At 38.7% G+C, this 19,600-nt stretch overlaps 1 protein-coding gene across 17 annotated transcripts in view; it reads right to left on the bottom strand.

Moving 5' to 3' along the window:
- Positions 1-19,600, bottom strand: part of nrxn1a (neurexin 1a) — a 365,537-nt gene that overhangs the window by 189,048 nt on the left and 156,889 nt on the right. For all 17 annotated transcript variants that reach the window (XM_049464538.1, XM_049464545.1, XM_049464531.1 and 14 more), the window contains 2 exons: positions 17,882-18,043; positions 2,824-3,268 (listed from right to left, as the gene is read on the bottom strand). In XM_049464538.1, coding sequence (XP_049320495.1) covers positions 2,824-3,268; positions 17,882-18,043 — 607 coding nt within the window. The remainder of the gene's footprint in view (positions 1-2,823; positions 3,269-17,881; positions 18,044-19,600) is intronic.

Raw genomic sequence — 19,600 nt, 5'->3', positions numbered from 1 at the left:
CATTGTACAATGTAGTGTTGTAATGCACTATAATACATATATGATTTCTCAAATTAAGCATATAAAACATCACATAACTTTGCATAAAGTCAAAAATGACATTATATAATGCTTTATAATGTGTTACACATTTTTAAATATATATATATATATATATATATATATATATATATATATATATATATATATATATATATATATATATATATATATATATATAAGCTTAATCTGAGAAATTATAGCTGCATATTATAATGCATTACTCCAAAATATAACAAATCTGTGTCATAGTGTATTCCAACTCTGGTGTTATCGTCTCTGGTGTTACTGTCTCTAGTGTTACTGTCACTGATGTAACTGTCACTGGTGTTACTGTCACTTGTGTTACTGTCTCTGGTGTTACTGTCACTTGTGTTACTGTCACTTGTGTTACTGTCTCTAGTGTTACTGTCTCTAGTGTTACTGTCTCAGGTGTTACTGTTTCTAGTGTTACTCTCTCTACTGTTACTGTCTCTGGTGTTACTGTCTCTGGTGTTACTGTCTCTAGTGTTACTGTCTCTGGTGTTACTGTCTCTGGTGTTACTGTCTCTGGTGTAACTGTCTCTAGTGTTACTGTCTCTGGTGTTACTGTCACTTGTGTTACTGTCTCTGGTGTTACTGTCACTTGTGTCACTGTCTCTGGTGTTACTGTCTCTAGTGTTACTGTCTCTGGTGTTATTGTCTCTGGTGTTACTGTAAATAGTGTTACTGTCTCTAGTGTTACTGTCTCTGGTGTTACTGTCTCTGGTGTTACTGTCTCTGGTGTTACTGTCTCAGGTGTTATTGTCTCTGGTGTTATTGTCTCTGGTGTTACTGTAAATAGTGTTACTGTCTCTGGTGTTACTGTCTCTGGTGTTACTGTCTCAGTGTTACTGTCTCTGGTGTTAATGTCTCTAGTGTTACTGTCTCTGGTGTTACTGTCACTTGTGTTACTGTCTCTAGTGTTACTGTCTCTGGTGTTACTGTCTCTGGTGTTACTGTCTCTGGTGTTACTGTCTCTAGTGTTACTGTCTCTGGTGTTATTGTCTCTGGTGTTACTGTAAATAGTGTTACTGTCTCTAGTGTTACTGTCTCTCTCTGTTACTGAATGAGTTTTATATGTAATACAATAAGAAATAAGTGTGGATCTCCCGTTGTGTCAGACTATCACCAGACTTCAGGAGCAGCACTGCTGATGGAGGGAAGAGGAGGGAGGTTAGGAGGTGGTGGTGGTGGAGGGAAGTGAGGGAGTGAGGGATGAAATGTCTTTACTGGGCAGCACTGATCACTAACTTGCTCGCTCCTCTGGGAAACCGACTTCTGGTTTCCATGGCAACTCTGGCAGAGGAGACAGTGGAAGAAAGGAGGAGGAAGACGGGAAGGACCGGGGGTCCGTTCATATTTAAATCTCAACCTGACAGCGCAACCCTTTAGGCGCAGTTACGACTGCGTTCAGGCAGCCGTAAAAGAACAGCGCATTCTATTTTATGTCAACATTACTGCGAACGTTAAATATCAGCCAAAAACCCCGGCGCTAAGCCGCTAAATATGTGTTTAAGGGCGAGTATCAGTGGAATTTTTCACAGAAATAGATGAGACGATTTATTATAAAGAGATGAATATTGCATCAGTGTGAAATATTATGTGGAAATGGGAAGAGAATGAAGGCTCGAAGCCATCTAAGAGCTAGGAAAAAGCCTTTTTTTTTGCAGTGTTCAGATAGATAGTAACAGCACATCCAAGCCACATGACTGACTACAATACATACTAATTTGTATTTTCTATAATATACTTCTGTATGGATGTAGTTAATACATTACTAGGCCTGGCTGCCTTGTACAGAACCCAAGCAATGATATTCAGAAGCTAGATAAAGGTCACCAGAAACAATAAATCTAATTAGCTACACTTACAGAATGCAAAATGTCTTGGCATGGAGTTGTAGAGGTTCCTAATGGCATCCTGCGACAACTTATCTAATGCAGATGCATTCGATTTTTCAGTAGGGGTGGAGATTTGACGACACATCAAACCAGCATGATCCAGAGCATGATGCTCATGTCTAGAAGACCTAGTGTCATGGTGTGAAGTGCAAAGTTACAATAAGATCCCACAATCAGTGGCTTTTAATTTTCTAAAGACATACTCCTATGCTCTATTTCAACAGGACAATGCTAATTCACAAATGCTTGCCATCTTAAAACACTATCCCATGACCAACCACATCATCAAATCCTCCTATCCTTGATTGAAACTGTGTAGGGTTGCTACTTGATGAGCTATGAAAACTCTCAGAACTGAAGGTTCCAGTTGAATGGGATGGTTGTAGAGTTGTAGGATATTTTTAATTTTCTTCCCATTTTTCTCCCAATTTATCTACTCCAATTGTCCCACCTATTTAGCTCCATGCTCAGAGGAAAGTGCAGCGATACGCAGTTCATCAGCTCACAGACGCCTCATGCTGATTGCCATCACCCTAAGAGTGATGAGGAGAAAGAGCACCATCTACTGTACCCACCCAGAGAGAGAGCAAGGCTAATTGTGCTCTCTCTTTGGGCTCTAACAGCTTATTGCAAGCTGCATCACTGGGATTTGAACCAGCAATCTCTCGATCTCCCGATCACAGTGGTGGTCCACAGCTTTAGACTGTTGGACCACTCCTCGCCCTAAGGCAATGTATTTAATCAGGTCCAGGCACGATTCACTTCACTGTACTATTTTCTCTGGAATGGCATGAATGTGAGCAGAATGTGAGCCCACCATAAAGAAAAAAAAAAAAAAAAAAAAAAATTAAAATGACCCTACCTGATCTCCCGTCTCTCTGGAAATCCACATGGTACCATTCTCCATCATTGACCTTCTTGTTCACAGCCTTGGTCTTGGTGGTGCCCGAGCCCATGTCCAGCAGGAGATAGAGGTGTCCGTCCAGCATCTCAATGGCAAAGAAGTCCACCTTCATGGTCTTGGGGCCTTTGGGGTCTTTCTGCTGCTGCTGCTTGGGTTTGCCGTGGCTGAAGAGCAGCAGGCCGTTGGGTTCGGTGGTGCGGAAGTCGAAGGAGATGGAACCGGCCTTCTTCGCCGTCCACTTGCTGAGCGTGACGAAAGATTCGGGGGTCTCGAAGGTGACCGGGTCCAGGGTGGCCACGTTCTCACACTTGAAAGCCACGATTCCGCTCACTTTCATCTTGGCATCACCCTGTTTGGCCAGGCGAGACAGCTCCAGCCTCACGTCGTTGTTCTTGTATACAACCTTGATGTGAGGGAAGAAAACAAATACACAGCAGATCAATGAGGACCCAGGAGAGGCCATAAAAGACCATCAGCCCCGGCGGTCTAATGTCAACCTGAAGGCGGATGGATTGAAAATGAATGACTTTGGCTCGGATGAAACCGAACTGTTTGATATCCTGAGAAGAAAGAAAATCAGTAGAGGTCCCTGTACAGGCATAATTACTGTCTATATCGATGACGTTCTGGTGTTTTGTGCGAGACTGTGTAATAAAAGGTGCTCTGTATGATTTTTGGTGTATTTGTTTTTCATCCTATTCATTCCAAAAAGGCTCCACCCAGCAGTCACGCAGCGTTTTTGTCAAGCTTCTTGGCTTTGGAACACTGAGCTTTTTATTTATTTATCTTTCGTTGGTTTTTTTTTTTCTTTCTTTCTCCAGCCTCCTCCACATGGCCGAAACGCTGTGATTTAGGCCGGGCAACAGACTGTGAAGTGTTCAATATCACCCTCTTTTAATTCAGTTTCGATTTCATTTGAGCACTTGCCAGGAAAGAGATAATGGAATGCGGATGCAATAAAAGGATATTGATGATGCTTCAGAAATGCCAATCACACGGCCAGGCACTAGAGCTGTTCCAGCAATTAACGAGCCGCGGGAGATTTTTTATTTATTTATTTTTTTTTTCCCTCCCTCTCCCACCTGTTCACTCAGTGTGCTTCATAAACCTCGTGTGTGGAAAAACACAACCTATCTGTAATAAAGCACAGCACAGCGACACGGCCTCCGGAACACAGCGCGTTACAGGGGAGGGGTCGGGGCAGGGACAGCAGGTGGACGACTCCACATCTGTCTGTTTGACGCCGACCGGACTATCGGCGCGCCGGAATACGCTGACCGAAGGCCCCGAGGACGAGCAGATTAAAACAAACCCTCTAATGATAGATGAGCTGCTGGTGAACTCTGCTCTAAATGCTTAAATTAATCAACCGTGGACTAAATAGCTACACAGAAACGTAAGCACCTCTAATACAGTACAAAAATACACCCAGCATGCAATGCAATACAGTGCAACTATAAATACAGTGCAACTTCACTGAATGCTCTTAGCTTTAGATACTGCACCAGCCATGTAGAACCAGGATCGTGGGAATCGTGGAGATCAAGTCTAGACCTAGAACTACTAGAAGTCTTTCAACTGAGAATCTTCAGTCACAATTTTGTTTGTATAGTCCAGGACTAGATTTAATCCATGTCTAGCACTGGGCCTAGTCTTGGACTACAAAGCATTTTACTTATTAAAAAGAAAGTGTCATCACTGTTCAATAAAAAAAAAAAAAACTGAAATCTCCAAAACATCAACTTTACAGAAGAAAAATAAAACCTTTTTTAACTTTCAGTGGAAGTCAATGTAAAACAATAGTTTATTTCAGGTATTTTTGGAGAACTTCTATTGTTCCATTAATCAAGAAATTCTGAGACAGTGTCAGGGTCCGTTTGTGTGTTTAATTTATGTAGAAATCTCAAAATCGTCACAAATGGATATGCATGTTTTATTATTCACTGATCTAGGAGAGTCTAGGTCTTATGTCAGGGACTGGGTCAGGGATTAAGCCTAGTCCTACATCATCTATACCATTCAATGGGAATTCTCCATTAAAAATTGTGACTAGACTCAATCCATATTTGGGAAACTGCCCCCTTGGGTTGTAACTCAATTCTCAGGCTAAAAAAATGGCCAATTTGCTTCACTTCATGGGGTTCACAAAAATATAAAATTACTTTGAACAAACTTTAAAATTAAGAAAATCAAGAAGATAGAAAGACTATTTTTTCTAGGTTAACCATGGTTTATATTGCTACAAAATAAGCATTTCATTGCTGCCCCACCAGAACCTTGTATACACCAAAATTAAGAGGAGATAAAAAGTTATTTTCTTAATTTTCAATGGAAGTCAATTAAAAAAGATTTAGTAGCATATCCATTTCTCCATTCATCAGAACCGTTTTTTTTTTTTTACAACCTTGCCTCTATAACAGCCAATTTCCAAATAGTGCCCTAAACCCAGTGGCTGTACTCTAATCTGAGCTGGTTAAAGAGCTACTAGTGAAAGATAATTGTGTTGCTGCTCTCATAAAGGCTAAATTAGGGCACCTAGAGGACACTCCTGAAAAGCCTTTAGACCCTTTGGACTCTTTAGATCCTTCAGATCAGCAGAAAGAGAAATAGGAACACTTACAGCCTCAAGATCATCACAGGAATGCACACATTTGGACTACAGGACCACAAGATGGACCATTTGGGACTGGACTAATGACAGAGAGTAACAGAGAGCTAGCTGGTAGGTTAGCAGCAAATGGGCTTCTTTTAAATCAGGCGGACAGGAAAACTGCCTGGGGGTCCTTTGGGGAGTGAGCGCTTTGTGCTAGCCGACTGCCGCTAGCAAAAACATTAGTTCTATTTGAGGTGTGTCTAAAAACGTGACACTAAACTTTATCACATGCCTTTATCAGATGAAACGAGCTGCTTATTGGTAGTAGCTTTCACAAACTTGGACGTTCTAACTATGCATCTACGTTAGATTTTTATAAAAATGAAAAATCACCACAACAGTTTGATGCACAGTCAGAATCACGCATCAAATCTTAGCCAGGATCAATATTTCTCAAGGTTTTAAAGTAATATCTTTGTCATAATATAATGTAGAATAATATTTTTTTAAAGATTTTTTTTTCCCAATTTTCTCCCAGTTTAGCTATAGGCCAATTGTCAAACCCATTCAGCTGCTAGTGACAGGTGATGCCATAACACAAGAAGGGTGAAGACTAGTACATGCCTCCTCCGACACATGTGAAGTCAGACTCCGCCTTTTTTTTTCAAACTTTGCTGAGTAGCATCACAGCGCACTCGGAGGAAAGCGCAGCAACTCGGTTCTGATACATCAGCTCACAGACGCAGCCTTGTGCTGATCCACATCACCCTAGGAATGATCTGGGGAGAGAGTGCCATCAACCCACCCAGAGAGAGCAAGGCCAATTGTGCTCTCTCGGGGCTCCGGGAGCTGATGGCAAGCTGCATGACCGGGATTCGACTTTAAACTGTGCAGAATAATAGCTTAAACACTGTCTAAATCTGAATTTGTACATATGACTCATGGAGCTCATAAATACAATGTGATATCTTTTCAGGTAGTTTTAGGAGGAATATAATCAATATAATCACGCTGGGATTTTTCTTTTTTTTTTTTGGAACCATCTACTGTTGTTTTTCTGTTACTGCAAGCAGAACAAACAAACAAAAAGCAAAATATGATCACTTGTGGATGAGAGTTAACCATTCATCAAAATAGACAGGCTTATTGGCAGGCCCCCAAAACAAGTTGAGGCTTATTTAAAAAATATTTGACTACAGTTTTAACAAGAGTTCTCCACTGATTAACACAAGCTTGTGGTGGCATCCATGTGCATTCATGCTCATATCTTAAACCCAATGTTTCCGACATCTGACTTCAAGGCAACACAAGTCCCATTGGACAGTTTTACACTAAACACGGATGGATGCACCAATCAACCAGATAGACCTGATGAGAGGCAGAAGACAAGCTTCTCGAGTATTGCTCTGTATTTTCACACTGATATTAATAGAAACATCAAGAAACGCTGACTTGAATGTGCTGGCGTGTTCGTCAACACCAGAGGGTTAAAAATGTATGCAGTTTTTCACAGGTCTAAGACCTTGCTTGGAGCTCGGGATCAGTAGAATTGATAACATTATTTTACATCCAATTACTGAAAGATATTCAATTCAACCCAAAATTACTTTTTTACAACTGTTTTTTTTTTATTTCATATGCTGTCATTGCTTTACAGGAAAAATCAGAAAAAAGGTTTTTGCTTGTTATCAAAAATTAGAGCTGTATTTTTACTTTTATTGTTATTGCGAAAGATTTTTAAAATAATAAACACATCAAAAGAGCTGGAATAACCTTGTAAATAACGCCAAACTCCAACTGTATTACCTAAAGCAAGTGCAGCAACAGAGGTGTCAGTTCTCACTGAAAACAGTGCTCGTTTTACATAAGAAGACTGGAGGCAGAGCGAGGCAGAGTAAGGTAGAGGTTCACAGTGAAAACACTCCCCAAACTACTTCATAGCCTGGGAAAAATGCGTGTAGTCAAGCCAAGTGCAGAGAAAGAGTTTAAACTTTTAACTAAGACCTTTACTTATCACACAGCAGAAAGTCAAATGTTGAAATAACTCAACACTTTAAAATAGTTAAACATTTAACGCCTTGCCAGAGCTTCTTTTTAACTCACATTTGTATTTGTTAAACTCCCTAAATTGTTATGCTAACACTGAAAAGAGTTAAAAAAAATAAATTTGAACATGATTAATCAATTGATATGACTATTTATTTATTATTAAATTATTACTTAGGGATGGTTATCTTGTGTTTTTGGTTCCTAAGACAGAATAAAACATCCATGCTTAGATTTTGCCAGTTTTGTTTTTCCACTGCATGGGAACTTTAATCCTGTATTACCAACATTTAGTCACAGTTTACAGTACAGAAGATGGTAACTTGCTCTTATAGCCTACAACATATTGGCTAGGCAAACAACTATTAGAGAAAAAATAATGGAATACTCAATGGAACTACACACTGATGTAGTATGTTACGTTTGGATTGGGGGGCACTTCCATTATGCAAATAATGAGTTTAATTAGGCAGAGTTTAACTACAGTAAATCTCTGTGGAGTTGGCCAGTATTTATTGGGTTTATTTGGGTTAACACTGAAATACTTTTAACTCTGTCAAATAACTCCTATACTGAACACTATTTAAAAAAAAAAACAATAAGTTAAAACACACTGTCCTGTTCAGACGGGATTAGTTTCTCTTTTATGGGGGTCCTCTGTGATTTTATTCCCATCCGGAACGACCATGTACGTGTTTTTTTCAAACATCCTCTGAGAAAATTACAGGCTGAATTATCTACTGTTTTTCGCTGAACTCTGTGGTCCTCCAGTAATTTTGGTCCCGTCCGGGTCCACATCTCACATCTGAGTTTCGTCACCTCATGTTTAATAAAATAGCTATTTGTCCACTCCCGCACACCGTAATTATACTTTGGGCGTGCGTTTCCACGGAGATCCACGTACACAAACACAACAGCGAGTAGAAATGGAGGAGCTACTGAACGCGATGTCACGTGACCAAGAACGCCAAAAAACTCACGGATCCACCTGTTTTTTTTCAATTGCAGTCCAGATGCAGGAGTTTTATCACTGAGTAGAAGTGTGGAAAAATTTTCACTGACGTCCCCCTGAGAAACTATTTCTGACCGGATAGGGCTTAAAAAAATGAAAAAGAACTCTTAGCTGTTAAACTCTGAAGTTTCAACTCTCCAGTTTTTGCTGTGCAGGTTTCACGTGGATATTGTGCCTTTTTTAAATTAATACTTTTTGAGTCCTAACCCTAATTACACTTTAGGCTCGTGTTTCCACAGAGATCCAAGTAAACACAACAGCGAGTGGAAATGGAGGAGCTACTGAACGCGATGTCATGTGACTGAGAAAGCCTAAAAACTCACTGGTCCTCCTGTTTTTTTCTAGTGCAGCCTAGATGCAAGATTTTGAGAGCTTTTGAGAGTGGAAATGAACTCTAAGCTTTTTAACTCTCCAGTTTTTGCAATGCAGGTTTAACATGGATATTGTGCCTTTTTTAATCCATGCTTACATTTTTGTCCTAACAAAAAACATTAAGAAAGAGGGTTAAAAATCCAGCAGCACATAAAATTAGCCTACAACAATACCAGTCAGAGAAGCCAGTCCGTTATTGGTTTATTATGGTCATCACAATATTGACGGGATGTGAATGAGTGGAAAAGAGGATGAATTTAGAATCTTCTTAGCCGGGCTTATTGGCAGAGCACACAGGATTAACATGTGCTTGTTTTCACAGGTCTAAGACCGTTGGGTAGAGCTGGTAATCTGTGGAATTGATAGCATTACAGCCAGGCCAGCAAAGAGGGATTACATATGAAGGTGGTGGAAGAGGGCTAGTCACCACCGGGGCACCAGACAATCGCCGGCGCACAGACTGCACTTTCATGCTCTGACAAACAAACTGATTGATTTCTTGTGCGCCGCGTTTGAGATGAAGGCTTTAGCTTCAAAGGGCTTTTAGCGAGCCTGCGTCACCCGACTCAGAGCATTCTTAGCTCTGTCAATATGATGATGCACAGCTGAGATGTTCCACAAGACACACGTTTGATCTCTGGGACGAGCCAATGAACGAGCGCGTCTCATTACAGGATCTGAGACCGTGAAACTGACTGTACTTTCCTTGTGTTGCTCATTTTACCGAGATCGATTCACACGATTAGAACCAATTACTACGATTTTATGTTCAACCTTAAGCTAAAGGAGAACTCCGGTGTAAAATGGACTTTTGTTGTAGTAAAACATGATAAAAAGTACTTAGCTTTGATGAATAGCACACCTCCGCTCTCCCACAGCGTTCAGAGATCCAGAAATTTAAACAGTTTGTCCAAACCCCCTTCAGACTGGGTGATACAGAGCATAATTTGCCCTGATAAATCGTTTTTTTCCAACGTTATCCAGCTCAAAGTAGCTTCACACCTCCTTGCTAGAATCCAGAGAGCCCTGACGTTTAAAGCGAGGCATTAATAATTTAAAAAAAAGTGCACAAGAACCTCATTAAAAACACTGTTTACATCCCATAACGCTAGCTTCAGCTCCGAGCGCCACCATTACTGTACTGATAATGACATAGACATATATTCATAGACTCCATATAGCGTAGCAGCCAGCACCAGGAGGCAGGCTATGCAGAGTCTATGTTTATATATGTCTATGTAAGCAGAGGTGTTTAATGAGCTTCTTGTGCACTTTTTTTTAAGTTATTAATGCCTCGTTTTAAATGTCAGGGCTCTCCGGATTCTAGCAATTAGATGTGAAGCTACTTTGAGCTGGATAACAGTGGAAAAAGTGATTTATCGGGGTAAATTATGCCCTGTGCCAGTCTGAAGGGTGTTTGGACAAACTGTTAAAATTTCTGGATCTTAGAAAGCTGTGGGAGAACATAGGTGTGATATTCAGTAAAGGTAAGTACTTTTATCATGTTTTTACTACACAAAACGTTTATTTTACACCGGAGTTCTCCTTTAATGTGTCTGCTTTGTAATCCCATGTTCTTTTAATGGCATTATCAAAATGGAAACATGGAGAAGAGAAATTAATTCAAGTTCTTGTTCTGTTATTTCATTCTGTTCTACTGATTCAACAAGTTGACTGCTCAACTGTTTATTAAAATAGTTAGAAATTAGAAATCAAGTGTTATGTTTAACCCAATAGTTTCTTATTTCTAAGTATGGATCCAGACCAGTCCATCCACTTATGCCTATTATGTGGTTTAAACAATAATCACAAACTTAGAAGTGACATATGGCGTAAATGTTATTTTCTTAAAGAGCCACTTAACCATAAACCAAAAGCTGAAATAATTTCCTAACCTTTAAAAAACGCTTTTATTGTGGCTATTTTATTTTTAATTTCCACCTTTGCAGCACTGCTTCCTCTCAGGTTTAACTGTGCTATAGGTGAGGGTGATGTGTCTGTGCACTTTAATACACAGACACATCACAATATGCAAATTAGTCAATCAATAATACCCCCCTGCTGACGTCCAATCATCTGCGTCTCACCGCTAGCAGAGGCACACTGCTGCTGCTGCAGCTCAGCCAATCAACTCTCCCTCCTGCCCTGCCTCTAAACCCATACATCACCCAGTTCCTCTCCCAAACTACCCCTCCCATATTTTTTTTTGCCTTTTTCAAATTTGAGCTGAGGGTAAAGTTAGCTTAACACACTAACTACTTCTAACCTCATTTCCTTCTTCCCCTCCTTCACTTCTCTATCCCTTTATTTCCCTTCGACCTCCTTTAAGCCCTATGTAAAAATGGTTGATCTTAATTCCTATTACTTGTACTTGACTATTGGACAAAAGCGTCTGCCAAATGTAATGTAATGTAAAAATCATAGGGTTTTAGTAGTGCTTTAATAAAACAGTTCACTCAGAGAAAATTGCATTTTTCTGACTAAGATGCTGAAATGAAATCTAGTTTAAACGTCTGATATTTCTTCTTTTTGCACTGTTGACAGAATATTATAACATCATTCAGCTTATTCTTGTTGTTTCTTTTTTTTTTACTTGTTTTAAGTTATTTTATCTACTGAAGTGTCGTTTTCCATTGGCACACATTTTTGCTTATTTTAAGCTATATATCTTGCCAATGAACCAGCTATCAGTTTTTTTTTTTTCAAACTAAGCAAAGTGTTCTGCCAATGCAATAAGACACTTTTGGTAGATAAAACAAACAAAAAAAATAATATTTGCTGGAAAAACCCTGTTTTTAATCACAGTTTTCATGCATCTTTATCATGTTCTCCTCCACCAGTCTTACACACTGCTTTTGGATAACTTTACGCCTTTACTCCTGATGCTAAAATTCCACGCAAAAATGATGAGTTTCTTTGATTTTACCAAATTAAAAACCTCTGGAAGATGGATGATCACAAACCATCAAACCAAGCCGAACTTCTTGAATTTTTGCACCAGGAGTAAAGCAGCATAAAGTTATCGAAAAGCAGTGTGTAAGACTGGTGGAGGAGAACATGATAAATATGCATGAAAACTGTGATTAAAAAACAAGGTTTTTCCAGCAAATATTAATTTCTGAACTCTTAAAACTTCATGTAGCTTCAGACTAGATCAACAACAGTAGAGCGTAAAAGCAGTAGAGAGATCAAATCCATCCAAGCCTCACATCACCAAACACAGCAACTCAATGCAGGCCAGCACAGGATACTTTTGGCAGTATAGTGCACTAAAACAAGCACACTCGCGTTTTTTCTCTTTTTACAGGAAATATAAATGGCTGTGTTCCATTTGGAAAGCAGCAGACTGTCCGTCTGTAGCAGAATGCTGCTACTCTCCAGTTTGTGAAAATCTGAGCCCACAGAGATTTCACCACATAACATCAAACTCCCTTTGGATTCAGAAAGAACAACATTTAAGCACTGAGCTAACGTCTAACAAAGCCGTCGGAAGGTTGTGCTTTTTAAGACTGTGTACCAGACTGCTGCCTCCTAAGGGACCTAAAAATAGCAACGAATCAGAGAGAAAATGTGTGTCTCCCCATCACAAACCGAACATTTAAAACCATCAGTGTATTTATTCCTCTTACGAAACAGCACACCAGCACACAGCAGTGGGAAACACGGCCCTGAAAAATGTATAATTATTATTAATATTATTTAAGCAATAATACACAAGAGGTTCGTACTATAACGTGTAATATTGGCACTTCTGTGATAGTAGTGTCGTAGGCACGATCTATAGAGTAGATCAGCACTGCAGTGCAAATATTACAAGTTATAGCACAAAACTTGAGTATATTATTGCTTAATTATACCACAGTTCCATTATTACTGTTTATTAAAAAATTTTGAGTTAAAGAGGGGAAAAAATAGTTCTATAGCTGCTCTGCTTTTAGTCAATATCAGTCAAAACTGTGGAAATCTAAGCGTACTGTAAAAAAACGGATGTGCTTTACTAACCCAAATTAACAGTTTTCAGGAAAGAAATGTGTGTAGATGTTCGAATCCCAGGCATGCAGCTTGCCATCAGCTGCCAGAGCCCTGAGAGTGCACAATTGGAAGACTTGCTCTCTCTCTATATGGGTGGATGGCACTTTTTCCCCCTCATCACTCCTAGGGTGATGTCGATCAGCACAAGGCTGCGTCTGTGAGATGGTGTATCAATATCATCAATATCAGTCAAAATTGTGGAAATCTAAGCGTACTGTAAATAAACTGATGTGCATTGCTAACCCAAATTAACAGTTTTCAGGAAAGAAATGTTTGTACATTAAAGTCCAGCACTCGTTTTACTGAAAAAAATATGTTTTTTAAAGATTTTTTGTCCAGCATCCACCTTACATCCAGCTTAAAATACCCTATTTACTAGCTGGAAAATACATGCACTTAAGCTTTCTCTTAAGCTGATATTAGTGGCTGATAATGTGTGTAATAACGCATATTTTTTTAATCGCTGGGATTATTTCTATGTGTGGACCGCATCTTTGTCTGCGCCACCTATTGGAGACTATTGGCGTTTTGCACTGTGCCTCTACGGGATCCAGCGGCTGCCAGTGGTGTATATTGAGATCGCGTTTGGTTTGTATTTGGTTTGTAAGCACTGCATCATTGCTAGGTTACCTGTATGTGCTAGAGTAATAATACATGGAGAGCTTTAGTTTCAGTGCATTACCTGCTGATAATGTCACTCATAAAACGCCTCTCATCCAATCACATTGCAGGGTTGGAACTAACTGTGGTATAATATTATTTTAGTGTGTACTTGCAATAACAATATAACAATCTTGATTCTATGATAAAACATTAATCCTTTCTGGTGTGCTGATTTATACATAGAGCATATTTAACTCTGTTGAAGCAATACCATATGCACCTGACAAATTCTTACAAACCCTTCTGTGAACTTTTGTGCATCATTTCTGGTTCTGTCCTACAATATAAACGTTTTTTGGAGCCGATTGACATCAGATATATCCACACTGATTGAGGAAGAATTATCATTAATTCTGGATTTATTTTTTCAAAATAATTACTTAAGCCTTAATTGATAATTAATATTTGGATTCAAACCTTACTGGACATTATATCTATGGAGCTATCAACAGTTTATATGCATGGTGCCAAGGACAGGACACTGAGGAGATGGCAGGACGCATTTTAAAGGGGAAACATGTTCGAATCCCAGTCATGCAGCTTGTCATCAGCTGCCGCAGCCCTGAGAGAGAACAATTGGAAGCCTTGCTTTCTCTCTAGATAGGTGGATGGCGCTTTTTCTTCTCATCACTTCTAGGGTGATGTCGATCAGCACAAGGCTGCATCTGTGAGCTGATGTATCAGAACTGAGTCGCTGCGCTTTTCTCCGAGCGCGCTTTGATGCTACTCATCATTGATTTGAAAAGAGGCGGAGTCTGACTTCATATGTGTCGAAGGAGGCATGTGCTAGTCTTCTTCTTCACCCTCTCCTTCTTCACCCCAGAACATTTGGCCTAGCTATCATTAGTACTGTTAACCAGAATACATAGAAAATATAACAAAAAATTAATTGCTTAAAAGGTATAGTGTAATTAGCGTGTGCGATATGATCCAGGACACCCCTTACGATCACGCCAAGCCAGCAGCGACGGGTGTCTTCCCAAAGTGGTGCTTTTCCACTAATAGAAAGCTTATTTACCCTATTAGTCAGACCTTTGGCTTTCTCCTAGTCTGAAAGGTTATTTATCCTATTTGTCATGCTCTTGTTTATTTGTTATTGCTGCTGCCGTTGACGATCTGTGACCTATTTTCAAATTAACAGTCTTCAGAAGTGAGGCAACCTCATCAGCAATATTAATTAGTGAAAGCGTTTCAGCTGTGCCGGGTGCCGGGTGGAGGCAGCTCGTGGGCCCGTGCTGAAAAAGCAAAGCAGACTGATAAATAATTCTCTCAGTTGTTGATGCGTGCGTTCTGAGTTTCACAGGCCAGAGAAAGCCACGTAACGGCAGCGGCGGCGGCGTGTACAGGGACGCCTCCTGTGGGACGCGGCTCAGAAGAAGCAACAGAGTGCTGACATAAACCACAGTATTAAAAAAAGAGATACAACAATACCGATCCTCCCCCAAAAACAACAGCAGCAGCAGCACATACACATATATACATACGCATATATATATATATATATATATATATATATATATATATATACGTATGTATATACACATGTATAAGCATACTTTCAGTTTTGTATGTGTGTGTATGTGTATGTTAGAAAAAAAAACATGCAACTATCTCCATATTTAATTCTCATTGTGTCATTTTAGAAATTAAATTATAAAAATGTACAAAAATCTGTAACACTTTCTATGAATGTCATGTCTATTATATTCTATAAACATACTCATAATACATTATAATGCATTCATAAGGCATTATAAACATTGCTATATATATATATATATATTTATTAACTTATGTAACACAAAACAAAAAAAACAAATATATCAATTAAAATTATTTTCTTATTTTTTTCTTATTCTATTTTTATTGTTTATCTATTTTTATATTTTATTTACTGTTATTTTAAAATAATTAAATTTAGCTATTATTTTCTCTGTCATGTCAATCCCTGTTTTTGTAAATGCTCGGCTACATTGAAAATGAGGGTTGCCCTCATTGTACAAGCCCTACAAACATAGCCGATTATAATGCATTCATAAGGCATTATATACATGGCTATACATATCTATAAAACTGTATAACCCATCATAGCCATGTTTATCATGCATCATGAATTTTGATTCTAATGCATTAATAGCTGTGTTTATAACATGTTATAAATCAATACCAACGAATTCAGTCCCAGCTTGGAGAATTGTGCATTATGAGTAAAAAGCTTCCAACTTATAAACACATGCTCTTAATATATTTAACCGCTCCAAAATTATACTTCTTTTGAATATAATATTAGTTATAGTCACCTATAATGTGTTATAACAGGTCTTTGTGTACTCCAAGAAAAGTGACAGACTTTCATTGTGGGACTAGATTATTAATGATGGATATATACTATTTTAACATACAGCGCTGAAAAAAAGAGACCACCTAAAAATTATGAGTGTCTTTGATTGAAAACCAAATTGAAAACCCCTGGAATGTGGTGAGCACCAGATACTAAGTGGTGAGCACCGGATGCTAAGTGGTGAGCACCAGATACTAAGTGGTGAGTACCAGATACTAAGTGGTGAGCATCAGCAGCAGGTGGTGCTCACCAGTTACTACCTAGTGCTCACCACTTAGTATGTATGCACTTGTGAGTCCAACTTACCAAGCCCATTTTGGCCGAGTACAGGAGTCTAAACTTGTGTACTTTGTATTGAAAAACGACCATTCAGAGTCTTTCAGAGTAGGAAATCTGAACTGTAGGAGTGTTTCAGCTCAAATTTCCGGTAACGCTTTCTATGAATGTCATCATTATTAGTCGCTATAACCACATTTATAACATATTATAATGCATTTATAAGGCATTATAAACATGGCTATAAATGTTTATAAAAATGCATAACCCATTATAGCCATGTTTGTTAAGCATTATGACCTGTGATCATAATACATTATAAGCTGTGCTTATAATGTATATGTTCAAATAGTATATCTCTATCATTAATAATCTAGTCTAAACAGTGAAAGTCTGTTACTTTACTTAGAGCGCACATAGACCTGTTATAATACATTATAATGATCTATAATTAATATTATATTCAAGACAAGAATAATTTGAGGGGTTAAAAATATATTTATAGGATTATTGAGGGTGTGTTTATAGGTTGGAAGATTTTTTAGTCATGATAAAATCTGCAAGCTGGGACTGAGTTTCTTGGTATTGATGTATGACATTTTATAAACACATCTATAAATGCATTATAATCACAGTTCATGATGTATAATAAACATTGCTATAATGAATTATATTTTTTTTATAAATATGTATAGCCATGTTTATAATGCCTTATGAATGCATTATAATGTGTTATGAGTATGTTTATAGAGTCTTATAGAGATGACATTCAAAGAAAGTGTTACCAAATTTCCTACTTGAAACTAGAAAATTCCAACATCTGAGCTCAAATGAAACGCAGCAAAAGACCCATTCATCTGGAAAATGACTAAATTTAATTTCATTTTACTTGAACTTCTCTTGTTTTCCTGTACAAAAGCCATATTAGATCCATATTAGTGACAGGCCAGGATTTTTATCAATTTTCTGCCTGCCATTACACCTGCAAATCCTGAGGATTTCTATTTAATCATTACATTAAAAAAAGCTTTCATGTTTAATAGGGAATGTTCCTAAAAATCATAATTGTAATTAAAAAATGTTTAAGCAAATCTGCAACTGTTAAAAAATCAGTATTGTCCTGAATACAAATCAAACAGTTCATGTCCTCCAAACCTTTGGTTTCATAATGTTTGTATAGTTTTTACGTCTACTTTCAAACAGTGCTATACTTTAATACTTAATACTTGAAATAAGAATGAATTGAGATCTTAGTAAAAGCGCTGCCGCTAAGATCGGGGGATCGCTGGTTCGAATCCCAGTTATGCAGCTTGTAATCAGCTGCCAGAGCCCTGAGAGGGCACAATTGGAAGCCTTGCTCTCTCTCCAAACCTTTAGTTTCATTATGTTTGTACTGTTTTTACGTCTATTTTCAAACCTGCAGAATTTGACAGGTTGGTTCCTGTTACTGATCTGAAATTATTTAGTGCACAGAGTATTGAGAGAAAACAGGCAGCTTCTGTCCTACAGTGTCCTGTAGGAGATTTTAAAACCCTCAATTTTTTTTTTTAGAGTGAAAATAAATGATTTTAATGCAGAGAAGAAGGGGTTTGTGTCACCTTCACCTGTTGCCTGTACACAGGACAAGGCATTTATTTTAATAGGTTAATATGAAGTGTGTAAGAAGTGCAGTTGTGTTTACCTCCTTCAGGCAGCCCATAAAGTTGTTGCTAACGGGGGATCCGGGCAGATCTGCAGTGCTGGGACTGCCCCCCACATAGAAAAAGTCGTCGGAGCCTAGCATGGTGTAGTCCTCTTGAGTATATCCAGTGGTGGTGAGAATTCCATCCACGGATATTGTAACCTAAACAACAAAGCACAGGGAAAGGACACGCTATACTCACACAGAACTCAAATGCTGATATAGGGCTTTGGTCCCCCTCGTAAGGATTTGGATGCTGGATAATGTTGGTTTTGTATTGGCTTTGGATTAATGCTTGGTGGTATAGTCATATTAGGTGCTCAGTAGTTTTTTTTTTTTTTTGTACTTTTGTATTTATTGATTTAGTATGAACCCATTTTCATGTCTGTTTCAGAATAAATATATATATTTATATATGTATAAAAATATCGTAGTTATATTATGTTTTTTTTTTTTCGTCTTTTAGATTTAGATTTAGACTTAGATTTAGAAAGATGTCCGTTTTGGTGTTAGGTTCTAGTCTGCCAGACCCAGAGTAGGTTGGGTTGAGTTAGTTCAGAGAGTGAGAGGCTGGGAGGCCCGCACTCGGTGTTAGTCAGTTGCCAGTACTGGAACACAAAAGGTTAATCAGCAGACACAAAAATGGTGTTAGTAGAAATGTGTGTGCTGTGAGTTAGTATTGATTAGGTGTGACAGTGCATGTTGTTAAAATCATTGTTTTTTTTTTTTGGTTAATTTTTCATGTTCTCATGTTTCCGTAAGATGTAAAACAAAGAACACGGCATGCCACAGGGTTAGGGATGAAAGCACAGGCAATTGAAGCCCAAACATCTCACACAAATCCGGCTAAATGGACGCATGCTTCATGATCTCTCCCTCCTCGCATGCAGAGAAACAATGAGAGAAGAGAAGAAGAAAAAAAAAAAGAACAATTGTTATTGTTGTTTTCCGGCATTAATTTGCACAAAAAGAAACGAAAGTAGAGTAGAGTGAGGGAGAGAGAGATTGGTCCACACAAGCAAGAGCGAGAGACAGAAAGAGAGAAAAGTGAGCGAGCGATTGCAGCGAATGAAATCAACCAACCAAACAACCAAACAACCAAGCGGATAGATACAGATACAGAGAGAGTGTGTGAGTGCATGCAGGAGCTCGTTCACTGAAAGAAAGAAATATAAAATAAATCAAATCAAATGAAAGATATTAGAAAACAGGGAAAGTGGCCACCCCCCTGGTTAGTCTCGAATAATGGTGGACAGGCCTGATGCAGCGAGGTGATTACAGTGTGTTAGTGTATAGGGTACAGGGTATAGGGTATAGGGTATAGGGTATAGGGGTGGCCACTACCCACGCCATGCTCAGTGAAGGCTCAGCCCTCAGCGCTGGCTGGACCAATGGTTACATACATACACACGGAGCCAGCCAGCCAGCCAAGACCGGCCAGTGAACCACGTCACGTCATAATGCCAGAGAAAAAAACGAAAAGAAAGAAAGAAAAAAAGAAAAAAGCGCAAGAGGGGTTACAGAACTTTCAAATGTGTGACGGGACATAAACAGCTGAGGAAATCAAAATGGATGAGTAGATAAAGAAAAAGGGGACTTGGGCAGGGAAGGGGGAAGTAAGCGTAAAAGAGTACCAACCGCAGTTTCCCCCTTTCTTTTTTTTTTTTTTTTTGTGGTTTAGTATTGATGTCTACGGTTTCAAAAAAAGGAAAATAGACA

The sequence above is a fragment of the Astyanax mexicanus genome, chromosome 15 (assembly GCF_023375975.1).
Source record: "Astyanax mexicanus isolate ESR-SI-001 chromosome 15, AstMex3_surface, whole genome shotgun sequence".
Taxonomy (NCBI): Eukaryota; Metazoa; Chordata; class Actinopteri; order Characiformes; family Acestrorhamphidae; genus Astyanax; species Astyanax mexicanus.
The sequence above is the reverse complement of the archived record's forward strand: the minus strand, read 5'-3'. Positions and strand labels throughout refer to the sequence as shown.